At 42.0% G+C, this 18,321-nt stretch overlaps 2 protein-coding genes and 2 long non-coding RNA genes across 4 annotated transcripts; 2 read left to right on the plus strand and 2 right to left on the minus strand.

Moving 5' to 3' along the window:
- Positions 1-5,148: 5,148 nt before the first annotated feature.
- Positions 5,149-5,863, plus strand: LOC146721826 (uncharacterized). The gene is made up of 3 exons (XR_014925488.1): positions 5,149-5,320; positions 5,405-5,604; positions 5,699-5,863. It is a non-coding gene; the product is annotated as an uncharacterized LOC146721826 (long non-coding RNA).
- Positions 5,864-5,931: 68 nt separating this feature from the next.
- LOC146721827 (uncharacterized) lies at positions 5,932-7,305 on the plus strand. Its single transcript, XR_014925489.1, has 4 exons — positions 5,932-6,111; positions 6,238-6,450; positions 6,652-6,885; positions 7,008-7,305. It is a non-coding gene; the product is annotated as an uncharacterized LOC146721827 (long non-coding RNA).
- A 5,170-nt stretch (positions 7,306-12,475) lies between these two features.
- LOC146721828 (uncharacterized) lies at positions 12,476-13,114 on the minus strand. The gene has a single exon (XM_085486207.1). It carries the CDS (start codon positions 13,112-13,114, stop codon positions 12,476-12,478), a length of 639 nt encoding a protein of 212 aa, XP_085342333.1.
- Positions 13,115-13,241: 127 nt separating this feature from the next.
- LOC146721829 (uncharacterized) lies at positions 13,242-17,693 on the minus strand. Its single transcript, XM_085486208.1, has one exon. The coding sequence runs from the start codon at positions 17,691-17,693 to the stop codon at positions 13,242-13,244; it is 4,452 nt and encodes a 1,483-aa protein (XP_085342334.1).
- Between the last annotated feature and the right edge of the window lie 628 nt (positions 17,694-18,321).

Consider the following 18,321-nt stretch of genomic DNA (forward strand, 5'->3'; position numbering starts at 1 on the left):
GAAAGAAGGTCGTCGCATAAGCCGTCATTTTGGGACCACGAAGTTATGTTTGTTGTATGTTGGTGCAGAGAGAAGACTGAGAGACGTCACGACCCGCTTTTAGGTGATCCATGAAAGCAATACGCCCTCTGTGGACATAAAAAACGTGGACATGAACTACATATTCAATGTCCACGAATGTCTCAGTAGGTATATACAATGTGCACAATTTCTGGTTGTGTTTCGTGCTTGTGCACGAAATGACGCATATATATATATATATATATATATACAGGGTTTACCAAAAGTGTGGCAACCCCTAAATATCTCGGAAAATATACGTTTTACAGAAAAGTGTTTCCAACAAAAGTTGTAGGGTTTAAAAAGATCCACATACTGATTCTATCAGATTGACCTTGGATGGCGTCGTCAAGGTCAGGTCAAGGTCACGTTGATTTTTTTAAATGGCACCCCCTACATTTGATTGCATATTCTTATAGCTTAATTCAAGAGCTTTCCAAAGCACTATAATAATGTTCATTTTTATTACGTACTTTGCGAGTTATGAGGGTTTAACGTTAGAGTACCGCCGGTTTTAACATTATTCAAGGTATACCACATGGAGGTTACTCGCTTGGATTTGCATCTGTTGTGTGTGTGATCCAGTCAACTATAAGGCAAGATCGGTCGTGGATCCAGCCAACTAGGACAAGATCGGTCGTGGATCCAGTCAGCAAAAGCAAAGACCCAACTGAAACCATATCTGATCGAAGTTTTCACCTGTTATTGCTTGTATTGCCGAAAGTATCTGATTCCTCAACATATCCTCATATTTCGCTGAAGTCAAATTACCAAAAAAAACTGCTCCATAAAACGTGTATAAAACATCTCGTTAGTTCCTTTATTTACCGCTATGTGACGCACGATACATGCAGTCTAACTCGCATTTAACATTCAACTAAGAATGTATAAAGCTATCAAAGAACGAGCACCTTCTAACTGCAGCTTTGAGCAAGCAGAAATTAATTGTTATCGTCCAAATACAACGTACGATTAATTAAAATTAAACGTTTTAAAAATGGCTCGCGAGTTGTCGGAACGTGAGAGAGGAGAGGATTGGCCACCTCGGTCACCAGATCTAACTCCTCTTGATTATTATCTATGGGGATACCTGAAGAGTAAGGTTTACAGAACAAAACCTAAAACCATTAACGAATTGATACAGCAAATAAGGGATGAAATGGCTTTGATACCTTTTGAAACGAATCGTAAAGCCATTTCTACATTCTACCAAAGATTAGCATATTGTCAGGAAGTCAATGGCAGCCACTTTCAGCATTTACTTTAACACATTAAAACACATCTTTTTTTTTTTTTTTTTTGGTAACTCTGGGGAAACCTCATGGTACCACTCACCTCCGGGTAGAGGTGAGGGTTATGTGGGACTCCCTGTCCCTTTCGGGACAGGACCTACCGCACTAAAACCCCAGAGGATGTCCTACCCGGGGCGTTTGATGGGGGGTGCCGAGGATGCTGGTAACCCATGCCGTCTCGGAAACCACCCCCCCGCCCATAACTCTCCGGGGAGCCGCCTCTACCTTGCGGCTGAGACACCTCCCCGACCGCACAGTCAATGACTGTGCGGTATCGACACGGTTGCGGCACGAGGCGACATCGACCTCATGCCGCGCCCTCCCAAAAAGTTTGAGGGGCGGAGCCATGGCTCGAGAACTCCCGCTCGAGCCATCGCCCCTCGCCCCCCCAGTGTCGCAACCCCCAGACCCCCAAGAGGGTGGCCTGGTTCGGCGGTCCACTGAAAGGGCCCTCATCAGGAGGCCTCTCTCAGAAGGAGAGAGACCCCCTTCCATGGACGGTGTTGCCCTCCCACCGGTGCCCAGCGGCTCCCGGTGAGAGGGCCCCACATTAAAACACATCTGCAATTGTCTGGTGCAACCTAACCTAATCTCTGTATACACGCACCGCACGCACGCACACGCATTTCGAACAATTATTATGATAAATAAGCATCCACAAATTTGTTTACTATGATTGCTATGTCGATTACTTTTTCAGGTCTTTAAATGCTCCATTGTAATTTGGTTGGGTCTTTGCTTTTGCTGACTGGATCCACGACCGATCTTGTCCTAGTTGGCTGGATCCACGACCGATCTTGCCTTATAGTTGACTGGATCACACACACAACAGATGCAAATCCGAGCGAGTAACCTCCATGTGGTATACCTTGAATAATGTTAAAACCGGTGGTACTCTAACGTTAAACCCTCATAACTCACAAAGTACGTAATAAAAATGAACATTATTATAGTGCTTTGGAAAGCTCTTGAATTAAGCTATAAGAATATGCAATCAAATGTAGGGGGTGCCATTTAAAATAATCAACGTGACCTTGACCTGACCTTGACGACGCCATCCAAGGTCAATCTGATAGAATCAGTATGTGGATCTTTTTAAACCCTACAACTTTTGTTCGAAACACTTTTCTGTAAAACGTATATTTTCCGAGATATTTAGGGGTTGCCACACTTTTGGTAAACCCTGTATATATATATATATATATATATATATATATGTAGCGACTTATAAATAAATTCACCAGATCTTTGAAAAAATAATGTTTATTCATTGAAAGTATAAAGCGAAAGAACAAAAAGAATTAATATGTAACAAATAAATGAATGAATGTGTTGTTATGGAAATATTGATTTTTCTTAAAAACATTATGTATATTAATGAATTGAAGTTATTACAAATGTATAAAGATGTAAAAAAGTGTAAAAGTGCAGTGAAAAGTGTAAGGTGTAATAAAAGTGTAGAGTGTAAATGAAAGGTGTGGATGATGAATGCTACAGTACTCCCCCCCAAGTGACGATATTCGTTGCGAAATGGACTTTCTTCTTCTTTGGTGGGTAGGTGCGTACAGCTTTTCCAACAGTAGAAGAAGAAGAAGGATTTGAAGTAGCAGAAACAGGAGCTGAAGTAGCAGGAACAGGAGCTGAAGTAGCAGGAACAGGAGTTGAAATAGCAGGAACAGGAGTTGAAATAGCAGGAACAGGAGCTGAAGATCTGGTAGAAAGTTCAGTAGAATCTGAAGTTCTAGGAATGAAGGCTGGCTTGAGACGTTCTGTCGAAATATTGACAACTCTTCCTGAAACATTAACTGCAAATAAATGATCAGAGATACGTTTCTCAATAGGAAAAGGGCCAGAATAAGGAGGTTGTAGTGACTTCCTAACAGTATCTTCTCGAATCCAAACATGAGTACAATCAAAAAGATTCTTGTGAACAAAAGATGATCTTTTGCAATGATGACTTGTAGGAGATGATCTGATATTCCTCATATGAATCCTGTGTTTTTCAAGAAAGATTTCAGGATCTGCAGGAAAATCTTCTTCAATGAAAAATTCTCCAGGAATACGAAGAGTGGATCCATAAAGAAGTTCTGCAGGTGAAGCTTTTAAATCTTCTTTGAAACACGAACGTAATCCCAAAAGAACTGAAGGTAAAGATTCTACCCAGTTGGTTGTTTCGTGGCACATAATCGCTGCTTTCAAAGTTCTATGCCATCTTTCCAGAATTCTATTTGAAGCAGGATGATAAGCAGAAGTTCTAATCCTTTGACATCCAATTAGGTTTGTTAAAGCTTTGAATAAAGCTGCTTCAAACTGAGGACCTTGATCTGTTGTAATGCTGATAGGAGAACCAAAACGTGCTACCCAATGTGAATAAAATGTTGTAGAAATAGTTTCAGCAGAAATCTCAGAAATAGGAACAGCTTCAGGCCATCTGGAAAAACGATCAATCATAGTAAGACAATAACGGTAATTTTGACAAATAGGAAGTGGTCCAACAATGTCTAAATGCACATGCTGAAAGCGTTGATCAGGAATTGCAATCTTAATTGGAGAATTCTTGGTGTGTCTTGAAATCTTCGCACGTTGACATGGAAGACAAGTTCGAGTCCATTCCTTCACATCTTTCTTCAAAGAAGGCCAAATGAATTTCAGTAGTAATTGTTTACATGTCAATCTGCCGCTGGGGTGAGCGAGTCCATGAACAACATCAAAAATTCTCTTGCGTAAGAGTTTAGGAACATATGGACGAATTAATTCCGAAGAGCAATCACAATAAATAGGTATGGTTGATCTTGAAAGAATAAGTTTCTTCAACAGAAGTGAAGAATTTGAAGAAAGTAAAACTTGAAGTTCTTCATCTTCTTTCTGATAATTAGCAAGTTCTTCTAAAGAAACTATAATAGGCATTGAAATAGATTCAATTCTTGACAGAGCATCAGCAACTGAATTCATTTTTCCAGAAATATAGGTAATATTTGTAGAGAATTGAGCAATAAAGTCCAATTGTCTGATCTGTCTTGGTGACGCTTTATCCAATTTCTGACGGAAAGCAAAAATCAAAGGTTTATGATCAGTTCTGATAAACAGTTGTCTTCCTTCAACAAAATGCCTGAAATGTTTAATAGCCAAATAAATGCTAAGAAGTTCTCTATCATAAGTGCTATAATTTCTTTGAGCTTTGTCTAGTTTCTTTGAGAAAAATGCTATTGGTTTGATATCGTCATCAATAGACTGTTCAAGTGATGCACCAACAGCAAAGTCAGAAGCATCACAAGTTAAAATAAGAGGAGCATGAGGAGCAGGATGAGAAAGGGTAGTAACTTGTAAAAGTTCTTCTTTACATGACTCGAAAGCAAATTCCGCTTCTTTAGTCCAAGAAATAATTCTTCTATCCCTCTTGCGACTGTCCTTTAAATATTCTGTTAACAGAGCTTGATGATTTGCAGCATCCTTGAGACAGCGACGATAATAATTGATAATTCCTAAGAATCTGCGTAATTCATGAAGTGTCTTAGGTTTAGGATAATCAATAATTGATTTCACTTTTTCGGATGTAGGTTTAACTCCTTGGTTAGAAACTAAGTAACCAAGAAAAGAAATCTCGCTTTGACCGAAAAGACATTTAGCGACATTGATTGTCATTCCAGCTTGTTGAAGACGATCAAAAATAATGCGTAAGTGAGCAAAATGTTCTTTCTCATCTTTAGAAGCAATAAGAATGTCATCAAGATAACAAAAGGCAAAACTCAAATCATTAAGTAAAGAGTTCATGAGCCGTTGAAAAGTTTGAGCTGCGTTTCGTAAACCGAAAGGCATTACGACAAATTCAAAAAGCCCAAATGGAGTAGTGACAGCTGTTTTGTGAATATCTTCTTTAGCGACGGGTACTTGATAGTACGCTTTAACTAAGTCGATTTTAGAAAAGATATTCTTACCAAAAAGTGAAGAAGAAAAATCTTGAATATGAGGTAAGGGATAACGATCCGGGATAGTCACTGAATTGAGTGCACGATAATCACCACACAGTCTCCAAGAATTTTGTTCCTTTTTAGGTACCATATGTAGAGGGGCTGCCCAGGAGCTGCTTGAAGGTCTGCAAATTCCTTGCTCCATCATAGACTTGAATTCTTCCTTGGCACATTTAAGTTTCTCAGGAGTAAGTCTTCTGGGAGTCGAAAATTTAGGAGAACCTTCCGTAACGATATGATGTTCAACACCATGTGTTTTTACCGAGGAAATCGGAGAAAAACGGGTGAGTTCTGGAAATTCGGTTAAAAATTTGTGGTACACAGAATCAGGAGATGTGGTAAAAATTGACAAATGTGCAACTTCTTGAATTTTTCCAGTATTCGTAAGACCGGTAACATTATCAATCAATTTCTTGTTTTTAATGTCAATTAGGAGATTAAAATGACAAAGGAAATCGGCGCCTAAAATAGGACGTTGAATATCCGCGACACAAAATTTCCATTTGAATTCTCTCCTTAAACCGAGGTTCAAAATTAAAGTTTTAGAACCATAAGTATTAATTTGAGTACCATTTGCGGCAAAAAGTTTTAAATTAGTATGCCACGGCTTCAATAAAACCTTTTTAGGTAACAACGATATATCAGCGCCCGTATCGACAAGAAAATTCAAATTTGAATGTCTGTCGAAAATAATGAGGCGATTGTTAGAAACACCGTCGTAAGCAGCCTCAGTCTTAAGCGGCGTTTTTAGTTTTCCTGTGAAGCCAAGAATGTTTTGGACATAGAACAAGGTAAAGTACATCGTTTAGCCTTATCACCAAACTTCTTATGGTAAAAACAAATTGATGTATCTTTAATATCTTTATTTGATTTGTCTTTCTTACGCGATAACGATCTAAATCTTCTATTCTCTCTAGACCGGCTTTTGGAACGATCTCGACGACGAGAAACTTCTAGAGCTTCGATTCTTCGTAGCAAATCCGCGAAATCCGAAGATTTATTACTTGTATTATTGGAAACTTCCGCGACTTGCAAACCGCCGTCCCGATCAGCAATTTTATCGGCTAATTCCGCAAGTTTAACAAGAGGAACATCCTCTACTACGGCTAAAGTCGTTTGAATTCTATGTGGTAAGCGTTGAAGCCAAATCATTTGCAAAACACTATCTGCTAAAGATCCTCCAGACAAATGACGAATTTCTCGAAGTAATTCCGAAGGCTTTTTATCATTAAGTTCAATTCCAGCTAATATTTGTCTCAAACGTTTTTCCTCTGAATCCGTAAAGCGATTTATTAATATTTTCTTTAAATAATTATATTTATCTGTTTTAGGTGGATTTTCAATGACTTCAGATATGTTTACTAAGGCTTGTTCATCAAGATGACGAATGACAGAACTATATTTAATATCATCTGATCGAATTCGATAAACCGTAAACTCACTTTCAATAGAAGCAAACCAGAGTTTAGGTTGTTTATGCCAGAAAGTCGGTAGTTTTAATAAACGAAACTCATTTGAGTGAATTTGTAACATAGGATCACTCACCTGATGTCCAGTTTGAGAAGGTAAAATATTAATATTTTCTGATCCAACCTGATTTGATCCGCTCGCCAAATCCATATCAATCTGTGTATCCGAACAGGGTCTAACTGGTGATCTATCGATTGGCATTTTCCTCTTGTTCCAGGAATCCGATAAAATGATTTGAGAATTTCCGTGAAGGACTAATCCGCCTCTGATGTTTCAAAGATCCGAAGAATGAATCTCTTAAAATCAGAATATCCAGCAATTCTTCCAAGCGATGATAATATTTCGCAGACTTCAAATACGACGATCACTTGGCACTTATTCCGCATCAGCCTTTAAAATGCGTCGGCTTTAATATCACGTCGGCTTTAATATCACGTCGGCTTTAATATCACGTCGGCTTTAATATCACGTCGGGGTCACCAAAAATGTAGCGACTTATAAATAAATTCACCAGATCTTTGAAAAAATAATGTTTATTCATTGAAAGTATAAAGCGAAAGAACAAAAAGAATTAATATGTAACAAATAAATGAATGAATGTGTTGTTATGGAAATATTGATTTTTCTTAAAAACATTATGTATATTAATGAATTGAAGTTATTACAAATGTATAAAGATGTAAAAAAGTGTAAAAGTGCAGTGAAAAGTGTAAGGTGTAATAAAAGTGTAGAGTGTAAATGAAAGGTGTGGATGATGAATGCTACATATATATATATATATATATTGTTGCGCCCCCGTGTTACGCCCCTGGATCTACATCTTTGTATCGAGTGATACTTTTCGCGGGATCAACTCTTTACGCCTCCGGGAGATCGTCGTCAAGGGAGTTGTTGTTAAACAACTAAGGGTCTTCTTCTGTTTTCGGGAGACATGACAGATTTGGTCTAGCGGTCGCATCGTGCGGACGTTTTCCGAGACCGGAGCTTCTTTGCATTATGAATGCACTATTTGTTATATTTCATTGGTTTCGTGTATTGGATTTTTATATTAAAGTTCATTTCCCTATGACGCGAGTCTTTATTTCGCGCGCGAGTGAGAGTGACTGTGTGAGTGATTGAACGAGAGGCGTCCCGAGGACGCAACATTTTGGGGGCTCAGCCGGGATAAAACCGAAAGAATCGCATCTTCCTGAGTGAACGCCAAAATGACGACTCATTCACCGAAAGCGACGCGTTCCCGAACAACGATGAAGGAGATAGATAAGACGGATGCGTTGCAGACCGCACTGCGAGAACTACGAAAAATGCGGGCCGAACGAGAACATCAGCAAGCTCGCTTTGAGGCTCTTCTCCGAGAGAAGGACGAACAGCTGCACCAGCTCGAATTGAGGATCTCCTCGCAGCAAACTAACCAGCTAAGTCCTAATATAAGAGCTTCCGGCGATACGCGACTAAATTTAGCTTGCGCGAGTACCGCGAGTGCCGCGATAGCCGCGAGTGCCGTGATAGACGCGGGCGAGACGACCGGTGACTTTCGTGCGAAAACGGGCTTAAAACTGAAGCCTGATACATTCGATGGAAGGGTTCCGCTGCGGGAGTTCCTCTCCCAATTTCTTTTGATAGCCGTTGCAAATAATTGGGGTGAGAAAGCAAAAATGATTACTCTCGCTGCAAATTTAAGGGGAAAAGCTCGGTCTGTTTTAGAAAATGTTGAGAATTTTGAAGAATTAACGTTCGCAGAATTAAAATCAAAATTATAGAGTTGCTTTTTGAAGACGGAAACATGACACAAAACTATTACTATCTTTTTACGACACGGAAACAAAAATATGGAGAGGATTTTGCTTCCTTTAGGGCCGAACTTGAGAGACTGTCGCGTCTGGCTTACCCCGAATGTCCATATGCGGTCCTCGATAAAATAGCATGCGCGCAATTTGTCTCGGCATTAATAGATGGGTTTGTCAAAAGAACCCTTCAACTGGAAGGAATTACATCTTTAAATTTGGCTATAGAAAGAGCTAAGGCTATAAAAATAATTCAGGGGGATAGTTTTGAAAGAAAAAGAGACAATTTTAGTAATAAAGGAAATTACGGGAAAATAAGTCAAAATTATCAAAAGGGAGAGAGGAGCGACGCGCGAACCGATTCCGAAAAGAAGAAAAGCGAACGGTTTAACTCGAAAGGGAAAGCGCAAGCGAACAACTTTTCGGCCAAAGAGAAAGAATGTTGGTCTTGCGAGAAGATCGGGCATTTGCGTTTTCAATGTCCTGAGGCGAAGGAAAACTAGAGGTAGTTGAATTTTTCGGGGAAAATTCAACTCTTACAGAAAACGCCCCGACGTCCAATTTTGTTGATCTTATTGATTGTAGTGTTAGAAGAATTTTTAAGAAAGATTCTTATTCGTATTTCGGTAGATTGAATAAAAAGGAGTGTCTTTTTAAAATAGATACAAGCTCTGATGTTTCCATATTAAATAGCAGATTAGTGGGAGAAGATCTTGAAAAGATTCGAGTCAATGATATTAATTTAAAATATCCGACGGGAGAGAAATTTTTAATTGAATTCTTAGTGAAAACAAAAATTGAAATCGGAAATTATTCGATTGAAATTCCGTTATTAGTTGCTGAAATTAATGATCAATGTATTTTGGGAATGGATTTCCTTAAAATGATTAATTTGGAAAACGTTTTCGATAAAGTTTTTAATAAATCCACTTTTGACAATAAAGATTCTCAATGTTCAAGAATAGAGAATTTTCCAAAAGGAATCCCGTCTATTTTAAAAGAACTTTTCGAAAAGAGCTCGATTCATTTGCAGAGAAAACTTAAAGAAACCTTTATAAATTTTCTAAATGAATTTCAAGATCTATTCTCCTGTAATATTGTTGCTGGGAATTGCAATATTATTGAACATGTCATAAATGTAAGAGACTCTCCCCATAAAACAGGTACCCCGTAAGATTTCTTTTCAGATGAGGGATGAGGTTGATAAAATAATGGAAGAGATGAAAATAGAAGGAACCATAGAAGAATCTCAAAGTCCTTGGGTTTCGCCGGCTGTTATGGTCAAAAAGAAAGACGGAACACTGAGATTCTGTGTTGATTACCGGAAACTTAACACCATCACGGTAAAAGATTCCTATCCCTTCCCTCGAATCGACGACATTTTGGATCAGTTATCAGGTAACACTTGGTTTTCTACGCTTGATTTAAAAAGTGGTTACTGGCAGATAAAGATTTGTCCTTCAGACAAAGAAAAGACAGCTTTTTCTATCGGTAAAGGACTTTGGCAATTTACAATCATGCCCTTCGGTTTGTGTAACGCTCCCGCGACGTTTCAGAGACTTATGGAAAAGGTTTTAAACGGATTGATTTCGAAAAAGTGTCTAGTTTATTTAGACGATATCATCATTTTTGGAAAAGATTCTGTTGAAATGTTTCAAAACCTTAAAGAAGTATTCTTGCGACTACGGAGAGCAAATCTTAAAATTAATCCAAAGAAATGTTTGCTTTTCCAAAGAAACGTAAAATATCTTGGACATGTAATTTCCGAATAGGGCATTACTACCGACCCAGAAAAAATAACTGCTATTAAAGATTGGCCAGTACCACATACTAAAAAACAATTGCGTAGTTTCTTAGGATTTTGCTCGTATTATAGGAAGTTTGTTAGAGGGTTTTCTTCAATAGCTAAACCTCTTTTCGCCTTAACAGGAAATCAAATTAAATTTTTTTGGAACGACGAACGTGATAGTGCTTTTGAAAAAACTTGAAATTAATGTTATCTTCCTCCCCAGTGTTATCTTTTCCTAAAGAAGAAAGTCAATTTATTTTGGATACTGACGCTTCAAACTTCGGAATTGGTGCAGTGTTGTCACAGATACAAGATGAGAAGGAAATGGTTATCGCGTATTTTAGTCGAGTTCTTAGCAAAACTGAGCGAAATTATTGTGTAACTCGTCGAGAATTATTAGCAATTATCAGTGCTATTAAATTTTTTCGACATTATTTTTTGGGTCAAAAATTTTTTATTCGTACTCATCATGTTTCCTTAAAATGGCTTATGTCTTTTAAAGATTTGGAAGGGCAACTAGGTCGTTGGTTGGAAAAAACTCCAAGAATACGACTTCGAAGTACAACACCGAAAAGGAGAATCTCACAAGAATGCCGATGGATTGTCCAGACGTCTATGTGAGACTTATGGGTGTGGATATTGTGCCAAGGTCGAGATAAAGAGTACGTCTGAAAACGAGAAAATGGTTGCGCGACTTATATTCCAAACAGAAGATCTGGGAGAATGGCGTAAAGATCAAGAAGAAGATCCTGACATTGCCATTTTTATTCAAGGAAAAATGAAAGAAACACCACCATCTCGTTCTGAATTCGTGACTCGTGACATTTCTGCTCAAATTTATTGGACTTATTGGGATGCATTAATTCTTCAGAATGGAGTCCTTTACAAGAAGTGGGAAGCTCCGAATTTGAAGTCTAGTTTTCTTCAATTGATTGTTCCTCGAAAGCGAGTTAAACAAGTCCTTGAGGAAGTACATGATTCTCCGTTCGGAGGTCATTTTGGTGTAAACAAAACCTTAGAAAAGGTACGAAAACGCTTTTATTGGGCGACTTACAAGCAAGAGATTGAAAATTGGTGCAGATCTTGCAAGGTCTGTATTTCTAAGTGTGCGAGAACCTTCGATCTGTTTTAATTTTCCGCGCAGAGGCAAATTTATTTATTTATAAGTCGGCTCGCAGATACGAAGGAGACTGGATGCGGAGAAAATTGTAAAGGTGGAGAAATTCATTTTTGAGGCAAAGCAGTTTTATTCAAAACTCTCGCAGACAAGATTAAAACGCGGAAGTTCGCTCTAGAACAAGATAAATTCGCGCGATGCTCTTTTCGCTGATATACACGGAGACGTCTCTTCAGTTCAGACTCCTCGAGTAGACTCATTTTTGATCCTCGCGGAATTCGGCAGCTAAGGGGGCGATCGATCATCCGATCGACGCGTGGCACACGTGCTGAAATCCTATTCGCGAACGATTGCCCCATCACGCTCCGAAACGCGAGACAAAGGCGAGTTTTTGTAGATTCCTCGCTCGCGGAATCGAAAACAACCGGAATAACATCTCGGCGTCGAATATTTTCAATTTCTACGATTGACCTTGCTTCGTCGCTTCGAAAATACGTGACAATTTTAAACATACCGCCCGCCTCGCATTTGAACGTATGCGAATATGCGAAATATAGCCAACGGTAGTCTTCAACGTACGATGAAGACAATAAATCAATTTTCAATTAACCAAGAAATCAAACAAGAGATCAATGCAATAATTCCTTGCGATCGAATAACGAGGGCAAGTAATCAGAAGGTGAAAAAACCTTTTACAATTTTCGAGTAAATATTTCTAAATTATAAAGACGCTCTCAATTTTCAATAGGCACTGAGCCTTAGCAAATATTCGCCTCTTTCGGCTGTTCGAGAACGCAAATACAATTATACATGTTTCGAAATTCTACCGACAATGCGATGGGTCGAATAACAAAGTCATAAATGCGATACCTGGCTCGAAAACCACGCCAAAGAGGAGAATATTGCCTAACATAGTAGATTTTGACGCTAAATACATAAATCACACCCGAAATTTATCAAATATTTACAATCTAAGTTTAACGCAAGTACAATTTTCAAATATTGCTATTGATTGGCAGCCGGCACAGTAGCGTAATTGGTCGTTTCAGGATCGAGCTCGCAGTTCTCACCGTAACTACTCGCACGAGTCCATCCGAGCCGGGATGAATCTGCGTGACTCGCGCTAGGTTCCACTTGCTCGGAGGGAGCAAGGGATTCTTCAACAAGGCGAGTTCTCCTATGCAAAAAAAAGACGTTTTTTCCGACCACTTACGCCGCTGCTGCAGGGAGTGCAAGTAGTCTTGCAACCACGAGCGCCAAATCTGTTCGACTAAAGAATGGACCATCTGCCATCGCGATAGTCGATTCGCATTACTTTCGAGCACTGACTCCTCCGGTATCGCAATTATGGGGCGCCCGATCAGGAAATGACCCGGAGTGAGTGCCGATAGGTCACTCGGATCGTCGCTTAATGCCGCGATCGGACGAGAATTTAAGCACGCCTCGATTTGGCATAATAACGTCGCGAATTCGGCCTGTGACAGAGTTCGCGAACCGGCGACTCGTTTTAAGTGCGACTTGAGACTTTTGATTCCCGCCTCCCATAGCCCATTGAAGTGAGGAGCCGCAGACGGAATGAAGTTCCATTCAATTTTGTCATTTGCAAGGATGTCGTGCAGTGACGAATCCTTCATCAAGGCGCTGAACGCGTCGTTCAATTCCTTGTCAGCCCCGTGGAAGTTCGTTCCATTATCGCTATATAGCTTGGACGGCAAGCCCCTTCGGCTCACAAATCGCCGAAAGGCGGCGAGGAACCCAGCGCTAAGAGTAGTCTTCGACTAGCTCTACGTGGATTGCTTTCGTGACGAGGCAGATGAACAAAGCTATATAATTTTTTCTGGTTTTTTGGCCTCTGCCAACGAACGGCGTGACTAAGAAAGGGCCAGCATAATCCACTTCCGTATGAGCAAATGGAGACGACGGATTGACGCGTGGAGACGGGAGGTCTCCCATGAATTGGCTCGAAAGTTTAGCCGAGTGACGTACGCAAGGGATGCATTGTCTTATATATCCCTTGACGGAGTTTCGCCCTCCCATTAACCAATAATTCTGACGAAGGGTGCGCAGCACGATTTGAACTCCACCGTGGAGTGTACTCTTATGAGCTTGAGCGATTAGAAGGTAAGCGAGTTGTCCGCGCGGCACGATTACGGGATGTTGCTCATCGTAGCTAAGAGCGGAGTGTCGCAACCGCCCGCCAAGCCGGAGTACCGAATCTTCTCCTAAGAATGGAGCAAAAGTTCGAAGGGAACTCCTTTTTGAAATCGTGGCAGTCTTTTGCAAAGTTTTGAATTCGACCTTGAAAGCTCTCCGCTGGACATAAGACAGCCAGAATTGCTCGGCCCGTTTAAGCTCGTCGACGCTCAGTGTCGAATCTTTTTTAAATTTACGAACCTTTTCCTTCCGCAGTAAGGCGAGAAACCTGTGGACGTAAGCCGTCACTCGGACGAGCTTCGTCCAACTTGAAAATTTGTAAAATAGATCCCACTCTTCTTCACTTTCAATGTGAAGAACTTTGGTTTTTCGCAGTTCAGCTGAAACTTGCTGTAGTTCATTAGTGGGTCTAGTATTCGTCATATCATGAATCGGCCAAGCCGTTGAAGGTTGCCGAAGCCATGGTGGTCCCGTCCACCATAGCGAATGCGACACTAACTCAGACGCGGATAGCCCGCGCGACGCACAATCCGCCGGGTTCTCTGCCAATGGTACGTGACTCCACCGAGTAGATGGCAAATTGTTCTGTATTTCAGCCACGCGGTTGGCCACGTATGTGTTCCACTTTGACGGGTGCTGGCGCAACCACGCCAGAGCTATCGTGGAATCCGTCCAACAATGGATCGGAGTTCCAACTAACTGCAACGAATTAACAGTCCACTTTACGAGGCGACTCAATAACACTACCGCGTTTAACTCTAGACGCGGGATGCTCACGGTTTTCACGGGCGCGACCTTTGTTTTTGCTGCGATTAAATTTATTGCGAAGTCTGAAAGCGAATGATAGACGCGAAGATATACGACGGCGGCATAAGCTCGATTTGACGCGTCAGCGAAACCGTGTATCTCTAGCGCGAGAGTTTGTGGACCTTGACCAGTCCACCGTGGAATTTTGATCATTTCTAATTTGTGAAATTCTGATACAAAATAATTCCAACGGGACGTTAACTCATCGGAGATGAGAGAGTCCCATTCGCAATGTAACAACCACAGCTCTTGAAGTATTATTTTTGCCACGATCACGACGGGAGCGGCCCATCCGAGAGGGTCGTAAAGCCTCGCGATAAATGAAAGAATTGAGCGTTTGGTAGGAACGCTGGGGGTGGTCGAGTTCACGACCAAGCGAAACACGTCTTCGTTAGGCATCCATGACAGGCCGAGAACTTTAAGTGAATCTTCCGTCAGGATTAGATGAACGGTTACTTCCGATTGGTCAACAGACAAATCCTTGAGATGTTCGATCGAATTTGATGCCCATTTCCTTAATTGAAATCCCCCCTTTTCCATTAACTGCATCAATTGAACGCGAGTATTTTTTAAAGATTTTATATCATCCGCGCCAAACAGGGCGTCGTCTACATAAATAGACTCTCCTAGGATAGGAACCGCGGCCTTGAACTTTTCTCCCTCGTCAAGGGCGAGCTGTTTCAATACTCGCATTGCGAGATACGGAGCGGGAGCGAGACCGTAAGTGACCGTTAACATGCGAAAATGTCGAACGGGCGCTTCCGCTTGAGGACGCCAAAGAATTCTTTGGTAGTCTGAATCTTGCTCATAAATTTGAATTTGCCGAAACATCTTGGCGATGTCGGCCGTACAGACGAAACTCCACCGTCGCCATCGCGATAACACGGCAGGTAGATCTTGCTGTAATTTGGGCCCTATTAATAAAAAGTCATTCAACGACGTACCATTCCTAGTTCGGCACGACGCGTTGAAAACGACCCGTAATTTAGTCGTGCAACTATCTTCCCGAATCACGGGGTGGTGCGGAATGTAAACGGGCAAATACTCGGTTTTTTCCGACTCGTCGACGCTAGTCATATGTCCGAGGGACTCGTATTCCGCTAGAAATTCGTTATACTGCGAATACAGTTCCGATCGATTTCTCAATCTGTTTTCCATGCGGTTGTACAGCGACCGCGCAATGGAAAGAGACTCTCCGATTTCGATCAGAGGATCACATTTAAAGGGTAGTCGAACGACGTATCGTCCGTCGGACAACCGACTATGCGTCTGCACGAAGTGTCGCTCACAAATCTCTTCCTCCTCCGTGAGGGGAATTTGAGGCGCGATCTCCTCATCTTCCCAGAACCGCTGGAGAAGAGTGTCTATCTCTTGACCGAGAACGCAATTTAAAACGGCTTCTTTTGAAGCCTTCCGTTTATTTTCGGTCGGACCGGAAATAATCCAACCGAGCGCGGTTAGTTGAGCTGTGGGGGTACCGAGCGGACCTTGCCTCAAGTCGCGCATCAAAAGTGAGCCATAAACGTCGGCTCCAAGAAGCAAGTGAATTTGATGTTTGCTCGACGGATCCGGATCCGCGAGGGAAAGGCCCTTCAAGTGAGGCCACGATTCGACAGGTCGAACTCGCGAAGCCGCGTACGACGTGATCTTCGGAAACACGTACACTGTGATTGGAAATACCGGGTCGGATTTCGCGCACGGAGTCATTCGCAAGGACACGCGCGACTTTGCGGCACCCGTGTAGGTTTCCCCCAATCCTTTGATTTGTAAATCGGTTCTTTGTCGCCTGGTCCGTATGGTTTGACAGAAAGATTCCGATATAAAACTAAAATTGGATCCCTGATCCAATAGCGCGCGAACCTTAAAGCGTCGGCCCTCAGCGGTGTGGATATTCACCCACGCGGTTGCGAGGAGAACCGCCGGAGTCGTAAAGTCCGGCGGCTCGATTGTCTGGACGCTGGCCACGGCAGCGTTATTGGAACCGTCCAAGGCGTCGGACTTCGCATTCGTTTTCACGCTCGGTTTCGCAGCTTCCGAACCTTTTCTGACAGCTGACGATTGATAATTTTCGGAATGCAATAAAGAATGATGAGACCGACTACAGTGGTTGCATCGCTGTTGACTCGGGCAATTCGGCGAAATATGCCCCGAGCGCAAGCAATTAAAGCATACACGATTTTTGCGAGCGAGCTCATTTCGTTGTTCAACTGATTTTTGACGAAACGGTTCGCACTTTATCACGAAATGATTGCCTGAGCAGCATATGCACTTGACAGCGGAGACGTTATGCATTGACGAACGCGGCTTGTCTGGCTTTTGATTAACACTTTCTCTTGAAACTTCCGCGAAGTCTGACAATCCGCGGATTCGAGTCGTAAGAAATTCATGAATATCTTTGTACGCCGGAATTGAAGTTATAGAGGAACACTTCAAGTTCCACTCGCTTCGCGTTTTTTGACAGAATTTTTGTGAGACGCAATAAACAAGCATATCGTCCCACTGAGCAACCGGTCGACTCAAATTCGTCAGCGCGGCCAGCGATGCAGCCACCGTGTCTCGCAATCTCTTTAACTCGCCTACGCTTTCATGTTTCATAACGGGCATGCTCATGAAAGCATGCAAGTGAGTATTAATCAAGGTCGCCTCATCATCATATTCGGCAATTAAGAGTTGCCACGCCGATTCGTAATTCGGATCCGAAATCTTTAAATTATTTATTATTAAGGCAGCGTCACCGATGACACTTGTTTTCAGGTAATGAAACTTTTGAGTGTTAGTGAGCGTACCGTTACTAGCAACGAGAAACTCGAAAGTGTTCTTGAAGCTTTCCCATTCGGAAAACTTCCCCGAAAATTTCGGAAGCGTAATACGAGGCAACTGAAAACTATTATTATTACTGTCGCGAAACGAGGAGTTAGTGCTACGATCGAGAGAAGGCGGTGAAGAGACGCTTAATTTACTTATCATATCACGGAGCGTATCGGCCGTCTCGAGGTAGACATCCTCAGCGATTAGAAAATCTTTATCGACGAAGTAGGCAGCCTTCGCCCGTTCATCTGAAGACGTAGATTGTAAGAGCTTGACGTGGAGCTCCCTGCAGGATGCCCAGAGCGACGTAAGCTCGTCCAATCGTCCTTGAATTTTTGGCAGGGTAATATTGACCTTAGCCAACTTCTTGTAATTCACGAGCACGCGTTTCACTTGAGAGATCGTGTCTAATTGCGCGATCAACAGATCTTTTGCTGTCGACATTTTTTCGGAGCAACGTCAGTAGTACAGACGGAAAGATTCGCGGACGCTTCCTCTATTGAACGCGACGCGTATGTCTCAAGTTTGACTTGAGACCATTGATTATGTCAGGCGCGTGAACGGCGCGGACGGTAAGAGTTCGCGGACGACCTTGTTGTCGAAACGCGACGAATTTGTCTCAAAAGAACCACTGAGTATGTCGGGCGCGTGAACGGCGCGGACGGCAAGAGTTCGCGGACGACCTTGTCGAAACGCGACGAATTTGTCTCAAAAGAGACCACTAAGTATGTCGGGCGCGTGAACGGCGCCGACGGCACGAGTTCGCGAACGATCTGACTGTCGAACGCGACGAATTTGTCTCGAAAGAGACCACTAAGTTTCGTCTCACGAGTCGAATTGGGTTTTGACGACGTGAATCGGAGTCTACCCGTACACTTGTTTCTCGAGAGCGAACTCGACACTTGGTTCCTGTCTCTTCTTTTGCACACTCGTTTGTAAGACGATGTGCTTCTATTGTCCACCCGCGCTTTTTCACTGTCCGCGAGAGTCACACGAGAATCACTTTCTCCGTTTTACCTTATCGTCCTCGTTATCTTCACAATCCGGCTCGAAGGACCATTTTACTTCTGTG

This window comes from Nylanderia fulva, unplaced genomic scaffold (assembly GCF_048542155.1).
Source record: "Nylanderia fulva isolate GAGA-0341 unplaced genomic scaffold, ASM4854215v1 Scaffold406, whole genome shotgun sequence".
Classification (NCBI taxonomy): Eukaryota; Metazoa; Arthropoda; class Insecta; order Hymenoptera; family Formicidae; genus Nylanderia; species Nylanderia fulva.